Source organism: Battus philenor, unplaced genomic scaffold (genome assembly GCF_028537555.1).
Source record: "Battus philenor isolate CCGP_79_NKW_IND1 unplaced genomic scaffold, ilBatPhil1.0.hap1 SCAF_21, whole genome shotgun sequence".
NCBI lineage: Eukaryota > Metazoa > Arthropoda > Insecta > Lepidoptera > Papilionidae > Battus > Battus philenor.
The window spans coordinates 11,558,406-11,582,413 of record NW_027181684.1 but is presented as its reverse complement, the minus strand read 5'-3'; the positions used below and the strand labels follow the sequence as shown (position 1 = coordinate 11,582,413).

Here is a 24,008-nt window from a genome sequence, read left to right as displayed (position 1 = left end):
AACTTACATTCCATTTTTAAATTTTCGCTACACTTCGCGTCCCCAAAAAAATAGACCTATTTATTTCCATTTCACAAATTCGCACAAAGGTAAAATATTTTCAGAGAGATTAAAAAAAGGTTTTATAAAAGTTAGTATTTTTTAAAAAAAGTTAAAATAAATATTTGCGTTAGAAAATAGAACAATGCCTTATAACATGAAAACGTTCATTCAATGTTAATATTGAACAAGCGGAAGACAGTTCATACGAACTTATATAACATAGTTGTCCATGTATTTAAAACTAATTAAATATAAAACTAAACGAGTGTTAGCTGCCATATATACAACATATTCACTAATTAATTTTGGTCCGTCTATGTAGCAACTGCATTGTACAAATATCAAACCGTTCAGGGCGCTGTATTCGCTCTAATGAGCTAATAACAGAAAATATACAACTCAACTAGTTGGTTAGTAACAACCAGGTAGGTAAAGATGCATTTACATGGACACAAAATGTCTATCTGTTAATTGCACGTGTCATTGTTCCTGTTTACCATGGCTTGCTTTGTTTATATTGGTATAAACCATGTCTTCTTTTCTTATACAGGGTGATTTATATATATAGCCTATAACAGGGTAAAGCTTTTAAACCTGTAAGTAATCATTGTATAAAAACAATTTATTAAGTTAAATTTTAACTTAGACATTTAAATAAGGAGCTGTGTAAACGCATCTTTAAATTTCTTCACAATTGTTAACGCCCACTATTATGATCTGTCCTTTTCACTTGTTTAGTGTGCGGTTGAAAAAGCGCTAGATTAACTCCCGCATATTACAAGAAGCTGTCAAAGTTCGTACGTTGAGTAAATTGTTTGCCGGAGTTGCCAGTGAACCAAATTTTCTTTTTTAAATCAACAACTACAATAATATATAAAACGAGTATATTGGTATAATAAACGAATAATAAATATTAAATAATTACAATTGCTATTTATTTTGTGCTATTTATTCAAGCCATTGTAGGATATAATTGTGATGTACATTATATGATTTCTGGTAAAATTATTTTTATTTATCATATATAGACACAATAATGGGAAAGATAAAGTGTTCGCTTGTTATGGACTTTCGTAATATAAAAAAAGGGAATGCCAATGGGTGAATTAGAAAGAGAGAATACATTTCGAAACTATATTTTGTTAATTTATTTATTATTACCATATTTAAGCAGCCTCAATAACGTCAGAGCTGTAATAGGTTTTGTTAAGTGGATATGGCAGTGTGCAGGCGAGGGGTTCTGCAGTGGAGACAAGGTGGGAATACGACCAGGTCGTGGGAAGACGTTGGATGCAGGCTGCTTCCAACCAATCCTAATGGAAATCTATGTGGGAGGTCTATGTCCAGCGGTGGACATCCTATAGCTGAAATGATGATTGTTAAAAGTTTACTCAAAATATTTTGTCATTAAATTGACTTTGGCTTCATTGAAAAATATATCAAAATACTATTTCTATTTTTAATTATGACAACACTAAACAGTGTTATATTTTGCTGTTGATTGGCATTTGGAGTACATAAAGGCAAACAAAGTGTTGAGAGTTGTAAAATAAGTTAGTTTTTATTATGTTAATGGCTAAACTGTACACAAAAAGTTTGTAAACGAGATTTACATTAAAATGGTAACTATATGTTACGTGTGTGTGTATATATCACGCCGGACATAAATAATATCGTTAACATATGATTTATATTCGAAAAAATATAATTATTGCAAAAATAGTTTCTCTTTTCAAAATATCGATTTTATTTATCGTTAATTTAAATCGTTTATTTTTTATATAGTATACCAATAATTGATAATGGCAACACTAACAACAGCCTAAATTTTAATAAATATATTTTTTGTGAGAATTTTCAATTTGTAATTTTCCACTGTCACAATAAATAAATGGGATCCAATACAAAGAATGTATCATAGCTTTGTCGCAAACCGATCAATTCCTTACGAATAACTTAACTCGCAGCCATATTTACATAATAACTTAATACATACATGTAATAGACGCAATATATTAATTTCTCTTATTACTCGTTCAATTGATAGACGCAAACTTTGTTCTAATCGATCAAGCGAATTCGCTTACTATTACAATAAATATCTACATTTGACTTTTAAAAATATACTCTAAGTCTATTGTAGTAAAGTAGTAAGTCACGTGTATTAGTCGGGAGCATTCAGGAGCGATTGCGAGTCGAGCAGCTGGCTGGCGTCTATAAGGCTGACCTGCATAGAGTGAAGGTTTCTCTCGATGTTGTCGTGCCGGTTGAGACTGAAGGGGAAAAACCGCGACGCAATCGGTATGGGGAACGGGTCCGCGACGTCATCGTCGCCGTTCGAATGCCGGTTATTCATTATAGACAAGGACGCCAGTTTTTCGTTGAGCTGTTGGATCTGTAACAAGGGAAAGAGAGAAAGGTAAAAAATTATTGCGTTTTCGGAAGCTCCCAACATATCCTCATCCGAAATGATGAAGGTGTTACCGGTGATGACTTACGGATCCGAGACGTCATTTACAGTGGAAGGAAGAAAACAACCAATATTTAGCCACTTCCGCACATGCAGTGGTAGTCGTGCAATAAAATGCACTGCCCGCCACCGCCAAATTACTCAACACGTGTTTCACCCCTCCACGGGGCATCTTCAGGAGTTATGTTACACCGATTAGAACCAAACACAGACTCTGTGGAAGTGGCTAAATATTGGTCCTTTTCTTACTTAGAATGGACTTCCGCGAGGTAACGCCTGATTCCATTAAATAAGTTTACGGTGGACCTTATAAGAAGGCTCAAGGTCACCAAAGTGAATTAATAGTTTGCAAGCGGAAGCACACTGCAAGTTGTAATATGTTCCTTTGCACGTCAGAGCAAGTGTTGTGGACAGAGTCGGCGCTTTGCGAGTGCTTCTTAAAATATAATATTATCTGCCGATAGGTGAAGTCTAGCCAACATTTTAGTTCTTCACCATCAAAAAGCCGATAAATTTTCGTGGCGACTTACGTAGACCCTTGGAAGTAATGGTTAAAGGTGATATGATCTTAAAGGTTTTTAACACGCAATAGTACACCTTTGTTCGGTCTCCCGAGGACCTGGAGGTCCACCTGGACCACTATGGGAACTAAGGTCCTTAAAGCATTCGTGTGTACCTGAGCGCGTAGCCGGCAGTGGTGCAGGTGAAAGTGCACGCGGCCGGCGTGCGGTGCGTCTAGCGGCGGCAGCCAGCGCTCGTAGCACAGCGCCCACAGCTCCACGCCCGCAACCGAAGTACACGCGCGGAGTCGCCCGGACTCTGCCCCTCCAACCGTACCGGACGCCAAGTCCGGTCGCGAGCTGCGCCAGCCGGACGCCGATTGACCTGATCATAAAGTTACATTATCAACCATTTATTAATAATATTTCTACCGAAACCGCTGTACCGCGCTTACACTCGCGGCGAAACGAGTGGAAAGGAGATATCGGCTGATTCATTCCGTCATTAGCGTAAACACTCTCGTTAGAGATGTGTGTTATGTAAGTAGTTTAAGTGCGCCTTTACGGCGTATTCTAAGTACAACGTATAAAATGTAAAAATAATAAAATTACAGCCTTTTTACAGATATGGATCTTGTGATATTTTCATGTACCGTCATTTTCTAGTGTGCCAACAAGAAATTATTAGTAAGTATTTTATTCATTCAATATACAGTGTGATTCGTAATAGGTGTAAAAGATTTAAAGATTAGATACATTTTTGAGTGGAGAGCCATTCGGGATCACTCCACTTTTTGTACTAAATATCTCGGAGAGTTAACCTCAGAACTGTAAGAAAGGTGGGAGTAACTATTTCTACGATCAGGGTGGATTTATGAACTAGGAGGTGGATGTGGGGACGCACCGAGCCTGTGCGTGGGCGGCGCGGGCTTGTGCGGCACGAACAGCGGGTTGTAGAACAGCGCCTTGTCCTGCTCCGAGAACTGCTCGCCCCAGTCCCACACCGGTCGCGCCACGAAATTCTGGAAATCATAATAAAATCTGTGTAAACATATATATTTATTTAGAATTTTTAACGTGGTTACAACGCTGCGACAAGTCGTTGGATACGGGTCATGAAATCATAAAGATCAATCATCGCGGCTATTTTTGGGAAGATTCATTGCAGTAGGAGTCTATCAGCTGATATAGATACCACAAAGTATACTCTGTGATTAAAGAGTAAGGTGATACTGTCGTTTAAAACTCCCAGGCATTATGAAGGCAGGTATTTTTTTTTCGTATGTTGGTACAACTGTCTTTAACATTTGCCAGGCGTCTCTTTTTTAAAAATTCAAACATCATTTGACTTAGCCCAAATCCTTCCGCTCCGTGAACTCAGTACTGATGAAGCTGTAAAAACCTTAGGACTAACAGCATTAACATCTTCAGAAATAATACATTTAAACCATTTTGATGGATGTTTTGTGTCTCCAATACGTCAAGTCTCGCTTGGTCGATGTCATACTGCATTAGATTTCTGCGACTTTTTTGACAATAATTAGACTCATATAGTTCCGTAACCTCCGTATTAGTATAATTTTGCTCTGTGCAACTTATGGCTGCTCAACAAACTTAAAAGTCTAATTACGAGGACGCAGTTCTGACACGAATGAGGAGATAAAAACCGAACCGCATGTCTCGACGTCTATACTGGAATAAGACTATTCAAAAAAGACTAATATGAAATCAATCAATGTAAAATATCCAATTACCCCCTAATTGGTCTAAAAAGATTTGGAATAAAGAAAGTATTAAATATTCGCATGAAGTATTGACTAAATAGATCTAATTAATTTAATAGAGAATTAAATTTTTGATTAATTTCAAAGATTAGCTGCAAGCTATTTCCAAAGACAGGCAGCTACACGAATGGATTTTAATAAGAACATCAACGGTCCTGATATATCCTGTAGTTAGTAAATACATTGTAAATAAGGATTCACATACAGATTTACCATACAGACCAAACTTCAGTTTACCTTAGAAACAGCAAGCTCCCTGTCCCGGGGGCAGTTGAAGAGGAATGTGTCGAATAGGTGGTTGTGCGCGCAGTCCCACAGGGTGACCAGGTACGTGTCGGTGTATTGGAAGGCGGCCGGGAATTGCTGCAGCAGCTGCCACGCGCAGTCCAGGAACAACAGGAACACCGGGGCACACTGCGCCGGGGCCTCCTTCGACTGGCCCGGCCGTGGCAGCCCCAACCTACGTGGAACAGACGTGTTCGTAAGTGATCTACGGGGTCTAGATATAAGTGGATGATAGTTCCACCACTATAAGTTATACAGGCAAAACTACAGGTAAATTGCAGTGTTTTTAAATATTTATTTACTAATATAATATATAATCTTTTTGGCTTAGCGGACGACACAGGCCAAGGTTGTGGAAGGTCGCTGGATGCCGGCAGTGCAAGATCGGTTATCTTGGCAATCTTCCTTCAAAGATGACACCTTTTAAGAGCTTTTAAACTGATCTAGGGTTGACAGAGAACAATTTGGTTTAGTCAAAAAGTTTCATTCATTCATTCATATCAGCCGATTGATGCCCCCTGCCAGATGGATCGCCCCCAAAGATCGCCACGATGACCGATCTTGCGCTGCCTTCATCCAACGACTTCCCGTGTCTTTAACTATATCACCAGTCCACCTAGTGGAGAGCTACTGTACAATAGTACCCACATGTAAACGCATCTTTACGTTGTTTTTAATTATACCTGTTGATTACATTTCGTTGACATGATATTAGTAAGAGGGACGTACCTATCGCAGAAGGGGTGTCCCAGCGCCACCCACTCCTTCTGCACGAGCGACTGGAAGCCCGATATGGTGCGGAAGTACGGATCGATGAGCAGTTGCGTGAGACACGACACCACCGCGCAATAGTCCACGCCGTCACCTGAAATATTATACTACTATTTATATTCTTCTAACTTGATCACTTAATCTATTTCTATAGACTACGTATAAGAGTAAAACGGAACCAGAATACGATAAATGCCTCCTTTCATTCGTCAAGCGACAATCAGGGCTAGATACACTTACCGCGCACTGTGTAGTGAAACTGGACGCGGTTCTGACCCAAATGTTTACGTTGCACGTAGAATAAGCTTAGTACCTATATAGGTTTATACACAGGGAGAATCATTCGTGCATCTGTGACCCAGCGGTGGACCACACCGTAGTGCACGCAATAACAAGCTGGTCCGTATTCGCAAAGCGAAGATATCAGTATGAAGTCAAGCTGAAGGAACGGGTGGAAATTGGCACCATTTCATGGCTAATGGCAGATAAAAAACGCCTCTGAAAATTCTAGATTATAAACAAAAATAAAGATTAGATTACAAAATATAAGGTCGAGTATATTTAGAGCAAAAAAAATTTTAAATAAAGATAAAAAAATACAGGAATAAGGAATTTTAAATCGTAAATTTAAGGATATCAAAGCATGTGACGAAGAAAGAAAGGCAATTCGTGTAAGGATTATGAATGAAAGGAACAGAACAAAAGAAGCAATAATCCTAAATAAAATCCCTGTACCGAATAGAATAAGGGGAACGTGAGGCCCCAAATAAGGTGGGTCCATTAAAAAAATAGACTATGTACTCCAAATAACGCCAAGGGCATAAAGTTCACGAGAGGTTACTAAATTTAATTTCTTCCATACCATCAACAAAATAATTGATACTAAGTGAAGACAACAGACAGATAGTTAATTATGACTACAAACCTCCGGGACTGGTTCCCGTCTTGTCGTTAGTATAGCTTAGTAGTTTTGACCTAGACCCAGGGTTAGAGGAACCTTAATAGCTAACCAGAGGCAAAGGCCTGACTTTAAGCAGCGGCTCCAAGTATACTTTATGAGAACATTTCAGATACGAACAGATATACTGTCCAGAGGTGGGTATGTCTATGTCAAGGCAGAGGAGACGATCCCAACGCATATGCAACAGCTGTTAAAGAATTTAACCCTCAGCGACTTAATCACGGTTGTTGCTGGAGACCAGACCAGAGTCGGAGGTGTTCATTGACCACGTCAGGTAAGAGGCTGAAAAATAGAGCGCCTTAGGTTCAGACACTTGAAAAAACAGTAGGTTTTCCTCCTTTGAAACAAGGCTGCGTAGGCGACCTTCACCAGCGGAGCTTCAATGTAAAAATCTCTTTGATATCTAGACATCATTGCAGCGTCTATTTATGTATATATGCCTGCATTAAAAAGCGTGGCGAGTCGTTTTTAGAATAGTTAATAATATGTACCTTCTTGGAGCACGACGGTGACGTTAGCAGAGAGCTGGGCAGCAGCCTCGTCCGCGAAGGCCAGGCAGTTGGCGACATAGCGCAGCCACCGGCTAGACTCCAGGATCGAATAGTACTGCGAGTCCTGCAACTGAGGATAAAATATTTATAAGGATGTTGCCATCACCCTCCATATTGCCCACAATACTTTTGAGTCAAACTATTCTTGGACTTCCAAATTTAAATTCGAAAGCACATTTCAAATTCGGATGCCATCAGCCATTTTCTAGCAGCCATGGCATTCGGGTTGAAATTGAGTAACAAATACGTGCTCGTGTGGTAACTCTATATCCAGCAGCTAAACGCAGAAATATGTAAAGATTTTATAGTGTTTATTTACTTACATATATTATTATACTGTATGTAGTTAGAGAAATTATGTATAGTATTATATACCACGCGACATTTTTTTTCGCGAGACTGCTGTATCACGCATTAAAGAAGCGTGGAGAAGGAGGGAGCCCGAGAATAAAAGAGCATGAACGCCGCGAGCATTAACGACGGACTGACGGACCAGAGCGGCCGGTATAGTCCCCCCCTCACCGCGTGCATACCTAAGGCGCGGTGCAACATTTTCGGTAGCACTAGTATACCATTTAGGAAGTCCTTGTTTGTATAGTTTTATTTTTAAAAGCCATATATATTTGTAATATAAAAAGAAACACCAAATTTGAGATAATAGTTAATTTTACTTAATTTTAGCTTATATTAAATAACTCTTTAAAGTAGAACAGCTTTTTGTTGAGCTTCGGCTCTGGCTTCTACAATGTTCAATTTAATTGAGAGGCTGTAAGGCTGAAAAAGTGACTCTGCAAGGACTCCTATAGCAGAACCTCGGTTTATAATGTCATCCCAAACGAATTAGCATCTAAATACGAAAATATCTTATTCGTTAATATCAGACCAGTGGGTGAATTTGTAAGTCTGACATAACTACCACTTTGGAAACACTTTATGACGAAGACACAGCATAAAATGCCAGATCAGTTACTAGTATCGAATATTAATGCATGTATATATAAGGTCGTTAGAAGACGCTGGATGTAATACGTATTCAAACAGTCTTATTAGAAATCTATGAGGGAAGACCCATGTCCACCAGTGGGAGCCCTGTCAAACGATGATGAATATGTAAGAATGATTACCCAAAAATTGCCGAGAGTAGTGGGAGTACAGAGTTCAGCAAGCTTCCGGTGCGACGCGTGGAGCGCTTGCAGCGGCGGCAGATGCGAGGGTGCTGGTCCTCCGACCGCGCTGTTACCGCACAGGTAGATCACATGGGGCGGCGTGAGCTTCGGGTGCGAACGACGAACCTGCCCAGATGGACTTCATTAAGTAGATCTTTGGTATTATCGTCCAGGTCAGTGTTTCCCTACTTCCTTCCATTTTCATTTCCCTAATAAGATTTTGTCTACATGCTACAACTGTATGACAAGAACAAAGAAATGACGTTTGCCAGCGGTCAGCTGTCCTAGACAGTCCTAGACATACAACTTATAAATTTAAAAATTCTTAATTAAGACAGTGTTAAAAAACTATGGATGTATTACAGTACTATTCACTTTTACATTAAAATAATTTACTACTGCTGCCATATTGTAGACTTACTTCGAACTAATCTTGAATGACGTTTGGATGTAAGATTGGTTCACCACCATATAGTGTATAGGTCTCCTCCAAAGATCGCCATGATAATTTATGATTATGATGTCATTGCTCATCCTAAGGGGAAGGGGGTTACGGATGTTGCGTCTACGCCATCCAATGTAACATTTATTCCAAAGTTCGTACCAATTAGCAAGCATGTGTGGTTATTTTATAATCCTAATATACGCATATGTTTTGATATAATATTATGACACTGTTGGATACCTGTTCCAGGAGAACGTTCTCGGCGGTGGCCGAATGTTCTGTCTGCAGCAGCTCCCCGCTGCGTAGTAAGGCTGCGCCCTCGGGCCGGCCCCACACCCAGATGGGCACGCGGCCCGAGCGAAAGTGTCGCGCGGACTCCATGAGGTTATAGTCCAGCACGGAGCTGGGCACAATGAGCGTCTCTCCGGCAGTCAGCATGAAGGCGTCCGAGGTTCCGTTTATGCACGTGATTCGCCAATGTGGACACTCGCAGCGCTCCAGCTCGCGCCGCCAGTCGCCGGGCCGCTGGAACATGTTGAGGTCGGCGGGCAGCGTGGGGTAGTAGGGCTCGTGGTACTCGAACGCGAACAGTAGGTCGTGGCGCTTGGGGAAGGCGTGGTGGACCAGCGCCATCGCTACTGTGCGACCCTTGCCGATCGGCGAGTTCGCGAAGCTGAACGTCATCACTTTCATGTTCTGCAAGTTGAACGAAACCAATATTTTAACCATCTATCACCAACATACTAACACTAGGGTTTCGGAGGGCGGAGGCCTTTTCTTTAAACTGTTACGTCAGCTTCTCAACTTCTCTCCTCACAACTCTCTGAATACTAAATTAAGTTTTATAGTAACATCGAAATATAAGCGTACTCTGTGAGATATTAAGCAATTACCATTGGACAAATAATATAGTGTAATACAGTACATACAATAGAAAGGCCAAATGTACATTTAACAACATTAATAAATAGCATAATCAAAATTGAAACTTAAATTTTTTATAGAGCTATAAATAACCATAACATAATTAAACGTTCTATTGGAAAATTAATAAAAAATGAAATGAAATGAACCTTTGCCCTTATCTATATAGTCCGAGGTTATGTTTGGTTTAATATCTCCCTAACTTGAAGCGAGCAGAATGTTGTAGGAGTCTGACCTTGCAGATGACCTGCAAGCCCTTGACCTTGGCGGGCACGTCGGCATAGGGCAGCAGCCGTCTCCGCCGCTGCGGACCGCCGTCCGTCAGCCACAGCGCGCCCACGCCCGTCAGCGGCACGTCGAACGTGCCCAGCAGCTGGTTCTTCTGCCCGTACTCCTGCAAAAATTCAAATTCGAAATTCAAAAATTCTTGCAATGAATCAGCCTAGTTTTCTTTAAATGACTTATGTAACTGTATATACCGTTACACAATAAAATTTTATTTTATAAAAGAGCTCAATGGAAGTTTTTGGAGGAGGCCTATGCCAACAGGCACACTGAAACTTAGAGACATACTTTAAAAATAAATTTAGTTTTAAAATGTGTAGCAATAGACTATTTTGTAAATACTAATTTCGGAATAAAGGGCTTTATTATTATTATTATTATAAAAGAGCTATCACAATTCTGTGAGCTATTATTTTCGCTGCATGATAATGTGTTTCAAATATTACAAATTATTTTTATTATTTAAGAAAAGGAAGTTTGGTTAAAAATATATATATTTTAATTATCCATTATTTTGATTTGAGTGGGATTATCGGTCGCCAAGGTCCGTCAGACCACCGTTAACGGTCGAGGGGACACTCCTGCTTTTTTTCTAGGCCCTCACCGCCTTGTCCTAAGGTACGATACAGCTGTTTAGATACAGTTATGGCTGTAAATCTACGAGGCGTGGATTGGCCCCTCATTAAGTGGACGGAATATACAGTCAAGGTCGCAGAAAGTAGCTGGATGCGTGCAGCATAAGGGGGGATAAGCTTTTACCTTGCGATGAACGTACTTCGGCTGACCTGACAATGACGATAGCTGAAAACATCCTTACATCGTACTGAGAAGTCTCCAGTGGCACGAAGGAAAGCTTGTAGTTGGTCACGAAGAGTGAACCGAAGCGGCCGCTGTCGCGGTCGCTGAGCGGCGTCAGCAGCACCACGCTGCGAGCCGCGCCCGCCACCACCTCCCCTGCAATCACCACATTCACATATATGGCGGTAACCATTAAAGTTCAAGTTCAAGAAGTCAATGATAAAAAGAAGACGTTAGGAATATCAATCAACATTGCTGGAATCATGGTGATGAAATATCATTTTCATGGTCTCTAGAAAAGAGATACAATCTTCGTTCCCCATACGAAAAAGTTTCGAAGAGACGGTGCTGAATATGTAGTTCGAAGAAAAGCCAAAAACAAAAAAACATTAAAAACATCACGAACAATTTTATTTCTATAGGTTTCTATACGTTGATCTTTCTTATTTTATAAAAGCTGAAAGTTTCGTAACGTATACTTTAACGTAATGTAACGTATACGTAACGTAACATTGACGACAAACATGGTAGCTTTTTCAGATAATGGACACTAAAGTTCTGGCGAGGTTGGATCTGTCAAAACATTATATAATACATTCTCGAGTAAAATGTGTGCTTTTATACTTGTATGAAACCTGGTCAAGCAGTAGTATCCCAGCGATAAAGGACTAAACTTGCAACCGTAGGGTTCGATTCGGATAATATCTTGTATAATTCACACTCTGTTCATTAATTATATAAGATTGCCACTGCTCTGTCCGTCGAAGTTCTGAAACGAATCGGCCATATACGCGCACTAATGCTCACAGTAAAACGAAGGAAAATCGCTTACTTGGGACACGTTCTTCGACACCAATGATACAATCTCCTTCAACTTATCATGATGGGAAAGGTCGCTGGTAAAAGGAAGGTTAGTAGGAGAAAGAAGTCGTGGCTTCGTAACATTAGAGAGTGGACCGGAATCGCCAGCGCTGCTGAGCTATTACGCAGAACCAAAAATAAGGAAGAGAGTAGGAAGCTGATAGCCAACCTCCACTAGTTGGAGAGGCACTTCAAGAAGAAGAAGAAGCCACTGCTCACAAACAAGTTTCCATGTGCAGCAGAGTCCTCTGCGTACCATAATACAACACTGTGATCACCAACCCGCCTGCTAAGTGTAGCGGTTGTGGTATTTCCTCCCACAGATATCTTTACGGAAGGACTATGTCTTGCAGTGTGACGATGTAAATAAAATTACAATTCATAAAAAAAAGAAAGTGTAGTTGTGTCTGGTATGGGTCCATTATGTTAGGTGTCTCATGCAACCGGTCCTTTTGGAAATTTATGAGAGGTTTATGTCCAACAGTGGACGTCTACGACTGTGATGATGATGGTGATAATGAAAACGTCTGGCAAATGATGGCTTTGGTTTCTGATATTACTCCGAAAAATACCAAAATGGTATAAAACATGTAACACTATAATGTTTACTTCTTCTAGCAGTATCGATAAATGATCTTTAATATCGCAACGACTGCAATTAATAAAACAAGACGCACGTCGACGTGTAAATTCGAATGCCGTGATCGAAACTGCGGTCTAAACTATGTTCACATACCGCGATTTGTCGTAAAAAATATTATAATGAGTTATTTTATTGTTTGATTCATTTTATTTACTTTTACATTTGCATTCGGACATTTAGATGATTTTTTTATGGTCCCCGTTTTTGTGGACCTCTTGTTCTACTATCATTTTTGGAACAAAAACTTTAAATTCAAGAAGCTATTTAGAATAGTTCTATTTATTCCTTTTTTTCGTCTGTCATGTCTTGCATTCTATCTTCTTTCTTCCTTCACATTTTCAATCATTTTTATTACTCTCTTTTTAACCCTTATCTGTGAACAATATTCCGACATTTGTTCCACTACAGTTAAATTATTATTCCAGACAATGTTCAAATGGATTATGCAAAGAGTTCACTGCAGCTTTGTGTTATCTTTAGGTAGGTGAAACATATGCAGACGTATACATATATGAGCAGGTAGTCGGAGGAGGGGTAACCTCCACACTAGATGGACCGTCGAATTTGCACCTAGTTGAGGTGCAACACATTCACCCCTTTAAATGTTTCACAACTATAACCAATCATCCTGTAATAGACATACAGAGTAACCTGCAGGTAATGAAACCTGCGATCTCTTATTTTTACTGGCATTGAACGTAATGCAAGTTACAGATTGATTAAATTATGTGTATTTATCTAAGTACATATGAATTACTGTATATATATATATATATAGCTATGTTTTGTCTACATGTACACCTTAACTGCCCACTACATACCCCTCTTCTATTTCAATACTATAGTTATTTGAGAGAAATTACTTCGTGTGGTAAGACCGCCCATTGTACATTTTCTTTACTATTATTCAACTATGTATATATTTACTAGCGTGTACAATAAAGGGTATTAAATTTAAATTTTAATTACTAAATCACGTGGAGGTTTAAGTGATGGACTTGGCATTTTTGTTTTTGGAGTGGAATCTAACTGCTTCTCAAATAGCATTTGGAGATTTCTATGGTTCGAGCCGGCAAAGCATAAAAAGCTCTCAGTTCAATACATCATTAAAAATAGCGAAGCTTCCACGAGGACACCTTGGCTTGGGCAGACCCTCGTCGATATCCACTCAATAAGCGTGGCGATTATGACATATCTCCCCATAAATATCTTAAAAGAGTCCCTAAGTTTTGCAGTGGGCGTCTATGGGCTGAAACGACAATTTGCTTGTACAATAACAAAATAAGCCTATGCTCCGAACAACGACTTTTATAATATTTTTTTAAAGTAATAAAATTTGATTTTTTTATAATTTAGATACACGTTTAACGCTTAAAATATTTCTGACACCTATTATTATTGGCTGACGAAATTCGTGAATCGAAGTCACAACGACGCGGGGGATTCCGAAACGTGTCGAACATCTGCTCGTATATTTCGGAGCCGCGGTACGATTTGACGATACCATAAACAAAATACATTAAATCAGTGCTATATACGGCAACGGATTTAAATATTTTAGTATGAAGAATAATATACTTTAAGTTAAAAGCAATAGTCGTAATACAAAAAATATTTAATAAATGATTTAAAAATGGAACATTTTAAATTGTACTTTTTATTTTATTGGATACGGTTAAATTAATCATCTGTGGTAAATGAAAAATGATATTGTACAGATGTCCACCACGGCTATACAGATGTCGATTCTTTAATTAAAATTTTTATCACATTCTATCAAAATGGCTGGACATATGTTTCATCAATTACAATTTTTTAGCTTCAAGGCTGCAATTCGAGAATCTGTATAATACTCTACCGGCACCTAAAAGCTTTAGAAGAATTAATAGAATTAAAAAAAAAACGAAATCGCAATCAAGAGTTGTTAAATGACATCAGGAGCCCAAAGCGCTGGTCGGATCCGGTCTAAACCATTCTCAATACCACAAAAGCCTAAGCAATACACATGAATGGCTGACATAGTCACAGATGGCAAAACATACGAGACAGAAAGAATATGTTATCCCTTACTAAAAATGTTTTTAAAAAACATTAAAAACTGCGAGGACCCAACGTAATATGAAGGCATCATAAGTAATGATAATTTATAAGAGCGTCTATTTTTGTCGACAATTTTTTTTTTGATCTCGCTTCTGTTTTAATAACATTTGCAGATTCCGCGGATTCATCAGCGCAGAGGACGCCTAAAAGTCTAAAACCCTTTTCACGGTACCGAAGTTCATGGTTTCCCGGAGGAGCTTCGACTCGGGCGGCTACTTACATTACTTCACTGGATTGGAAGGCCGCCGAGTTCTTAGATCGCTTCGACTAACGCTACTAGTATGGCTCAAGGGCCCTCACAAGTGGATTTCGTTTTTTTTTAATGGTCACGCTATTGGGTAGCTTTCGTACTCCTATCTTTGGGAAGGACAGGGTCGTTTATTTTCTTTTTGATTTTTTCTGGCTCTTTTTTATTATCTTTCTCTTCTTTCATTCATCACATAATTTATCTTTCTACTTCTTTCATTCTACAATTTTCTGTCATTCTCTTCCGTTCTATTCGCATTACACCCATCCTCAACCACTAAATTCTAGGTATCTTTATTTACAATTTTATTTAAATCTCAGTTTCATGCAGCTGGTATGTGGTTATAGGACAGGCTGGTAGTGGTAGTGGATTTCGGTTTGGGCTACCACTCGTCGATAATAACCGCTTATCATTCCGTCCTAGTATCTCGAGGTAAGTCAGTCCATCTAAGCTGATCTGAATTGGCTACATGAGGGCATTGGCTGCATCACCATTTAGTTAAGTTAAATTGGTGTTTAGTTTAATAGGTTCTGATAATTGAGCCATGCTTTAACCAAATTGGCTTGGTCGGTTGCTATTGCCACTTCAGAAAGTAGACTGTGGGAAAAAAAGCGGGGGTTGGCGTACCCTGTAACATATGATCCCGCCTTGTTTCTAACAAGACCGGTGTGTTATCGAATGGCGCAAATTGTGCCTAGTGCATGCATTCTAAAAAAAATTCCCTACTCTTCCTTTACGACATCCACGACATAGTTTCTGCATTAAAAACAAACAAATGTATTTAATGGAATCAGGCGTTACTTCGCGGAAGTCCATCCTAAGTAAGAAAAGGACCATTATTTAGCCACTTCCGCACATGCAGTGGTAGGCGTGCAATGAAAACAAACAAATGTATGTAATCACTAGCATAATTTTTTTATATTTATACTCATAATTTCGAATAATAAAACAAAAAAATTATCCTTCTATTAATGTACACTTTTTGTGTTTACAGTGTATAATGTAGAGTTTATATAGCAATGGCTGTCTTCTGACGACGCATCTATACATTTTTGATACATAATAATTAATACATATAAAACATGTGGTGTTTGATAAGAAGCAATATTTTTATATAGTCAAACACTGTTTATTTCATTGTTGTTATCAATTATAACATTGCTATATAGCTTAAATGGCGGTTACTATTCAACGTTAGAATAATAAGCTATTTATCGCTTCTCGAAATTTCGTAGAGGAATGAGGTCAGTTGAACGACTTCACAGTTTGCGGTTTCTCGATCGACCTCGGTCAGGGATTGCGGTGGTGCCGATCACAATTTCGTTCCACGAACGAACCGAGACGTCCGTGAACTGATAATTTTTTTATTGAACCTCTTCGATCTTTTTATGGTGAAAGTAAACTTCTAGACCAGTGATTCCCAAAGTGGTCTATATCGACCCCTAGGGGTCTATGACAATGGTCTACGTCAGCGAAAAAAAATTTGGGGGTCCATGAAATAAAAATGGGGGTCCACGATAGTAAATCTCAACACATACACTGATAGTACCTATTTACTTACATCATACTATCTTATATTATAATATCAAAACATTTACATTATTTATAAAAGTACCTATGAAGTAAAAAAAATATTATATGCGTTTATAAAATTGTGCAAGTTGTAGGATGTTGGTATTCGCTTTGTGGTCGCAATACATTTTTAACTTAAAACCTGAGAGTCGCAGTCTCAGAGCTTCGCTACCTTGCACTGACTTGTTGAATTCGTCACTCTATAAATACGAATGTGGGACAAATACGTTTATTCGTTTCCTGAATCTTAAAAAGGAAAGTGCTAAGAAAATCAATCAATTAATAAATGGATAAATCAACATGTGTTTTTACTTTAAGTTTTTAACACTAAACTTCACTACAGTTAGAAATTTACAGGAAATCAATATCAGGTAAGTAGGGGGTTTACCCAACACGGAAAAACATGGCAAGGGGTCTACGTCACAAGAGTTTAGGGAACTCTGTTCTAGACCTTAAATTTCCTAAACGACTTCTATTTGTTTTTTAATTTATTAGTTATAGGTATAAAAGCATGAAACGGGTGAACGTATAGCACATATCAGCAAAACGTTTTTACATCTATTTTTAAACACCTTGTATAAATTGATCATTCTGAAACAATAATACGATAGGTCAATAACTTGTGGCAGTAAAAAGTATACAACAACAGATGGTAAACAATAATGAATGTTAATACGTAGTAATTCTAGTTTTGCGAACGCTTGTTATAAATAAATTTTATCATTACGTTATTTATTACATAGGCTATTGACTTTTGAACATGCTGTACCATACATTACTTGACAGCTTTTATGCTATATATTCACCCCTTTAAAGCCATTACAACATATATATAACCAATCAATCTGTATATATATTTTTATTGTAAGGCACTTTGGATAATTTGTGTGTACGACATGAGACGAAAACGTGAGGAGTCAAGTGTAATAAAAATTAGAATTAAATCAAGCTCCCCTAAATAGCATTTTTAAATTTTAATAAAAGATGCATTGTACTATTGTTTCTAAAGATGTTATAGCTGTTATTCCGGGGTCTTTTATAGCTTCATCGGTAGAGTTTAAGGAATGGAAGGGTCCGTGAATTTAAATAAGCATTAGGAAACTCCACAGGGGATCCTGATTTGACAGCTGAGAATAACAATCGTGTTTTTTCATTTGTGATTACTTTTACAGGCTTGTTTTTTTGACTGCACCAGAGTCTCGTTTGCACATATTATTAAAAAAACTAACGTGACTTTGTTTATAAATGTAATTTAATCCCTTTCAAAGTCATCTCCGCTTTTCCAATCCTCAAAACAGTCGGAATAATACCTTCTTAGATTCGGTTTTTATCTCCTCGACCGTATCAAAACGGCGTCTCCGCATTGGCCTTTAGAGTAAGCTAAATAATCATAAGTCGCACGGAGACAAATCAGGCGAATACGGTGGTTGCGGAACAATATCAGTAGACTTTTTGGCAAAAAAAAAAACAGTCGCGAAGAACCAATACAATATGACATTGACCGATCGAGACTTGACGCGTTTGACAGAATTGAAAAAGTTGACGAAAACACGTGTAACTCTGTTTTGATGTTCACAAATAGATGCTTAGAAAATGTTAGACAGTCCTACCAATTTAGGAAAAAAAAGTTACTTCCCTTCCTAATGCCTCGGAGTTTTAATCAGTTAACTGTGATTGACGAGTATACTCGTCATGGAAAGTGGTACGCTTTGTGTATTGACGAATATACTCGTCATGGCTCGATTTTGGCGACGCAAAACTGCGCGCTCACCAACGAGAGCGCAACAGTTGACTGGTTAAATGGCGATTTCACCTTACTTTTTGATCACAGTATAATAAATGCAGATCGGGAGAGATTAACATAGCTCAATTTGTTACTTCGATTATTTCAATTACTATATAAAAAAGGTGATTACATAGAACCGGGACATGTTTACATTGCCGCTAATCTATAAGTATTAAGTACCTTATACAATAAGGAAGGAAGCCTCATAAACAACTAAACCTTTCGGGTCAAAGCACTGTAAATACGACTGCACAGTCGGGGAATTACCGCGATAGGTATCCGGAATCCTCCGCAAATAAATAATAACTCATCGTGTGCGGACTTAAGGAAATTAACAACGTTAAATAGCTGCAACAGATATAATAGCTATAAATAGCAGCTATGACATTCATCGGTCGAGAAATCTGTATTAAAATATTCGAGTTTATATATATATATATATATATATATATATATATATACTTAGTCTTGCCATAAATATTGTTATAAAGAAAAGCACGATTTTTTTTTTATACGTAACATTTATTCCTTTCATAGTGAGTTAGTTTAATACATCAATATATAACTATTAAAAATATACAATGTTTATTCGAAGTGGTCTCCATTGGCTGCAATACAGTCTTTTAAACGTTGAGGCCAGTTATCAATAGCAGCACGAACTCTTTCTAGAGGAAAATTCTTCACTGCCAACCGAATGGATCGTTTTAGGGACTCCAAATTATCATGGCGTTTAGAGCAAGCCTTACTCTCTAAAACTGACCATAAATCATAATCCAATGGATTTAGGTCAGGACTTGACGACGGCCAGTTTTCAGTGCTGATAAAGTCCGGAACGTTAGTTTTCAACCAAGATTGGGTGGATCGAGCTCTATGACCCGGTGCCGAGTCTTGTTGAAAGCACCATTCTTTGTTATTGAACATGGTGTTAGTTAAAGGCTTAACTACCGTCTCAAGAATGGTATTTTGATAAACTTGTGCCGACGTTTTAATACCTTTTTCACAAAAATATGAGCCATATTTTTGTGAAAAAGGTAGTCACCCCTTCATAGCTAACACCCCACCAAACCATCACTGAAGTGGGATAATGCCCACGTTGTACTCTGTTTACTAATTGCGAAGCTTCTTTAGAGCTTCCAGCATAAATACGGTCATTTTGTTTATTAAAATACTGCTCAATTGTAAAAATTTTCTCATCCGTAAACAAAATTTTTTTGTGACCTCCCTTTGCGTACCGCTTAAGTAGTTGTTTGGATTTTACCACCCTATTCTTCTTTAAATTATCAGTTAAGAAGTGACCAGTACGTCTCTTATAGGCTGCAAGTCCTAAGTCATCTTTTAATATACGCGACATGGTTCTAGGAGCTATCTTCATCTCCCGAGATAAAATCTTTTGCTTACGGACAGGATTTCTTCGAATTCTTTCCCTAACTGCTTTAATCACCTTTTTCACACGAACGGTACGTGGACGGCCAGATCTTTTTCTGTCACAAACAGAGGAGGTATCATTGTACCTATCAATAGCCCGGTAAACAAACATTTGACTAATACCAAGCGGGTGGAGGGTTTTAAAAATTGCACTTTTCTCCATACCTACTTTATGTAAGGCAATCACAGCGATTCGGTTCTCTTTATCACCCCACTCCATTTTAATATAACAAAATATTTAACAATATAATGGCGCGAAAATAAGAAAACACATCAAGCAATCATATAAAAATGACAGATTCCAAATTCAAACGTAATATTTTCTTTTTTTGAATAGTAACAGTATTTATGGCCAGACTAAGTATATATACTTATACTTCTGGGCTGAAAAAAAACGCCCATAAGTTTATTGTAAAATTTACGCATTTTTTATTATCAGTAATTGTCTTTCTCGATAGATATCCAATAGAACCCATTGGAAGAGGCTTGCGTCAAGCGTCTTCCAACGATCTTTACGAGGTTGTCTATCTACCTTGTAAGTGAACATACTCCGCTGCGTTTGCCCGTGGTCTTCACGCTCGAAGCTTAAGGCCCCAGAGACCATCTAGTGGTGGTACCGGGGTAAAAAATTGTCCTAACTCGCTCTTCCCGTGGTTACTATAAGCACCGACAAAGGGAAAAATGTTCAAGGCTAGTCGGCAGCAGTATCTTCCGAATGCATTTGAAAAAAACAATACATTCACCAACCAGCACGCTAAGAGTAATGAGAATCGGTACTCTCCCCTTTATCACGACTAACAAAAAGACCAGGCTCTCAGTTTACAACAAGCGATTATTTAATTTAATGAATGCTTTTGTCAAGTAGATCTACGGCGGTAGCAAGGCCGCAGCTTCGTGCGCTTGATCACGTTCCCGACAGCTGCCCAAGTGGAATGTGCAGATTCCACGGGTTCAAGTCGGTAGACCGCCTAAGACCTCTTTAAAGGGGGGTTAATTTTGAGAGCCCCTGGTGAAGCTTCAACTGAGGCCACTACGTACTACTATTTCACCGAATTGGGAGGCCACCGAGCTCAGGGACCATGGAACTCTGGATATAAAATAGTACGTGAAAAACTTTCAAGAGAACTTTTCAGAAAGGATCACGATAGTTAGGTTGAAGAATACGACTCCAGAAAAGAGAAGGAATCCAATGATTATTAGAATTAGATAAAGATAAAACACTGCTATTGACTTACGTCAATAATAATGAAATAACATCACCAAGCACATGTAATATTTAGTGTTATCTATGACATAATTAAAAAAAAACAATAACATATTTTAGGATTTAGCTGATAAATTGTGACGAATGTAAAGATATTTTATATAATACTAACCACGCCTTAGTACTCCGATCGTTTGTAACACAATCCCAATACAACTGTCATTGTACAGGTCACCATTTCCTACCACCGTACGCCGTTAAGCCGTACCATACGGACTTGCTTTTCCATAAAACCTACACAGTATTCTCGACCGTAAAAACATAATTACATAGTGACTAATTTTGCAAGTATTAGCGGTATCAAAAATTAATATTTGCTACGAAATGTACTAGGGCAGCATACGTAAACAGAGTTACAGTTACGGATGCGTAACGCATACGTAACTAGGTTATTACTGCGTTTTACATCATCGAGACTAATGAGACAGTTGACTATCGAATTTGGTTAAACCTGTTTTTTTATTTATAATAAATTTCAATAACAAGCAAAAAATTTTGTATTAATTAATCAAATATTGGCACGTAAACATTTAAAAGAATCGTTCTATTTTTAAAAAAATCCCGTCATTTATTATCTGACAATGACAGTTCTATAAGGGCGGTTACACATCGAGAGAATCTAACCTATATAAATACTCTCTTTTGATAATATGTCCGGACTTGATAACTTAATATTTGTTATTAAGGGGGAGTAATTTAAAATTTGTCTATAATATGTCATCTAGAGAGCAATAAAGAGAGTATGTTCGGAACTTCGCTGCGAGAAAAATGCGTATATTCCAAAAAGAACCAAGGACCCAAAAGCCTTCAATTGTAAGAGCGATGGGATAGTTGGACCGACGATCAAGGTAGCGGGAAGTCTACAGGGTTGTGAGGGGGAAGGGTATTGGCTTGCAGTGGGCGTCTATCGGCTGAACCGAAATAATTTAGCCGCTTAATATGACGATATATATGACATAGTATAATCTTTTCGTTCGATATTTTTAATTAAATATCAATCAACAATTAATATGATATTAAGTTAATATAATATGAATTTAAATTATAAATAATTGCTTCTGGTGTGCGACTGCCCTACCATAAAAGTTTCGGTATTATAATGACGTAAACTTATTCATAGCTAATTACTTATATCTTTTATCAAAAACATCAATGATTTACAATTGTGAGTTGGCTATTAATGTAATCTATGTAATATAAAAACAATTTTTCATTTTTTCTATTTAAAATAAATTTCATTTTGAAGTTTAGATTAGCAACATTATTTTTTACTACTTTTTATGGTAACATGCCTGTCCCTAAATTTTATCGATAAATCATATATGTTTGGTGTATAAACAAAAATTCAATCTACCAACTGTTATGGTAATAAATCAATTTGGATGTCCACTCTATCTATTTTGAACATGATGCTATTACAAGATATTAGAATATTTATAAAGATCTAATAAAAGTCACATAAATAATAAGAATTATAATTTTTTATAATAGGTAACTAAAATAAAAATGTAAGCTTATTATGTTATGTATAAAAAAATCCTAAGAATCAAAAATGTCTGTCAGATTGAAAACTTTACTTGCTAGTGTACAAGTAGAGCGTGAGATATATACATCAGTAACTCATTGAAGCCAGGTTTATAATTACATTAATTAAAATAATTGCTTTACACCATGTATCTAATTTAGGGATGTCCCAATCTCTATTATTATCATCATCTTTTCAGCCGTAAGATGCCCACAGCTGGTCAAATGTCTTCTGCAGAGATTACCATAAGAAATGGTTGGATGCAGCCTACAACTACTACATTATGCACCTAGACAACAGAGAATTGCATAATCTCTTGTTATAGAACAAAGAATTAGTTAAAAATTGTCATTTGTTGTTTATTGTACTTTATCTCCAATTTTTAATTCTAACAGACAAAAAATGTGTGTGTAGCTTTCATTACTTACAATTTTTGGATTTAAAAATTTCATAAAATTTAGATGTCATTTATTTTTGTTATCTATGTTAACATGTCACATCAATTAATACAATATATATAGGAATGGTGTAGCACTTACCATTTAATAGTTTAGGCTTAACCTCTTGTATGGAACCATTTTTATCACCATTATTCTGAAAACAATATTCTTATTAAAAAATAATATTTATAATATCAATTTCTTTGACTTGACAAATGCCAAGGTTTTATAAACAAATAGAATACATAATCATAGTCTCTATATGATACGGCGAAATAATAGAAAGGAAGAAAATTTTACTTTAGTTATATTTTTTTTAACAAAATACTTGTCTAATAAATATTATATAGATGCTATATGCATAACAGTAAGAGTAATTATATTTTTAACTACTATGCAATAAAATTTAATATAATTCTATTCAATTCATATGTTGACTAACTCATAATTACTTTCAATTATCTTAAATTAATGTGTCAAAAGTGAAAAAAAATATAATTTACACCGCTATAAAGGTATTTGAAGTAAGAATTTAACAAAATATTTATCAGTTATAGATAAGATGCAACTCACTAAAGGCGACTCGGTTATGTAGCTCTTGAAATTATGGAACACCTTCTTTTCATTCATTGTAATATGAACTGATAGTGTTCACTGTGTTGACCCACTTTAAATCTCGTCCTGGCCCTATTTTAACTATTTCACTATCAAATTTGTTTAAAGCAAGCAAAGCTTTAGGCTGTGTTTTGAAATATATACAGCACTCTTCATGATTAATAAATATTTTACATAAATCTTGATAACAACCAGCCCCATAAACACTGCACTGATAGACAAATTGTTTACTTCAGATAGATATCATTGAATATTCTTTAAACGCAGGCGTTTCATTATATTCATTCTAAATAATATTTTCGCGCTACGATTTCAGTTTTACGTAAAGTCGCACAAAAGTATTTTACAAATTAAAATTTTACATGATCCGATGCAACGACAGATGCTTGTGGTGTTGCAAGCGATATTTATTTTTCTAATTAAATTTTCACGTAAAAAAAAAACTAGAACAGAATATAAACCCCTCTGTAATGTAGAAAAATAAGATTTCAGCTTGCAGATTACGGATCCGCAAATAATGAATTACACGTTGCTGCAAAAGATTCAAC

General features: G+C 37.3%; 1 protein-coding gene across 1 annotated transcript; it reads right to left on the bottom strand.

Moving 5' to 3' along the window:
- Window positions 1-1,171: 1,171 nt before the first annotated feature.
- LOC137923176 (myotubularin-related protein 10-B) lies at window positions 1,172-23,835 on the bottom strand. The gene is made up of 12 exons (XM_068766350.1): window positions 23,419-23,835; window positions 22,945-22,999; window positions 11,002-11,138; window positions 10,135-10,293; window positions 9,216-9,671; window positions 8,489-8,656; window positions 7,305-7,434; window positions 5,811-5,946; window positions 5,034-5,256; window positions 3,917-4,034; window positions 3,189-3,397; window positions 1,172-2,437 (listed from the first exon to the last, which is right to left on the bottom strand). The coding sequence occupies exons 1-12, from the start codon at window positions 23,473-23,475 to the stop codon at window positions 2,207-2,209; spliced, it is 2,079 nt and encodes a 692-aa protein (XP_068622451.1). The 5' UTR covers window positions 23,476-23,835; the 3' UTR covers window positions 1,172-2,206.
- Between the last annotated feature and the right edge of the window lie 173 nt (window positions 23,836-24,008).

Bases quoted from the DNA above. Each gene is read 5' to 3' on its own strand.
- LOC137923176 (XM_068766350.1), bottom strand. From the start codon at position 23,475: ATGAATGAAAAGAAGGTGTTCCATAATTTCAAGAGCTACATAACCGAG. The intron at 8,657-9,215 runs GTATCCAACAGT...CCATCTGGGCAG, and splicing joins AGAACGTTCTCCTGGAACAG to GTTCGTCGTTCGCACCCGAA. The intron at 4,035-5,033 runs GTAAACTGAAGT...TATGATTTCCAG, and splicing joins GGGAGCTTGCTGTTTCTAAG to AATTTCGTGGCGCGACCGGT.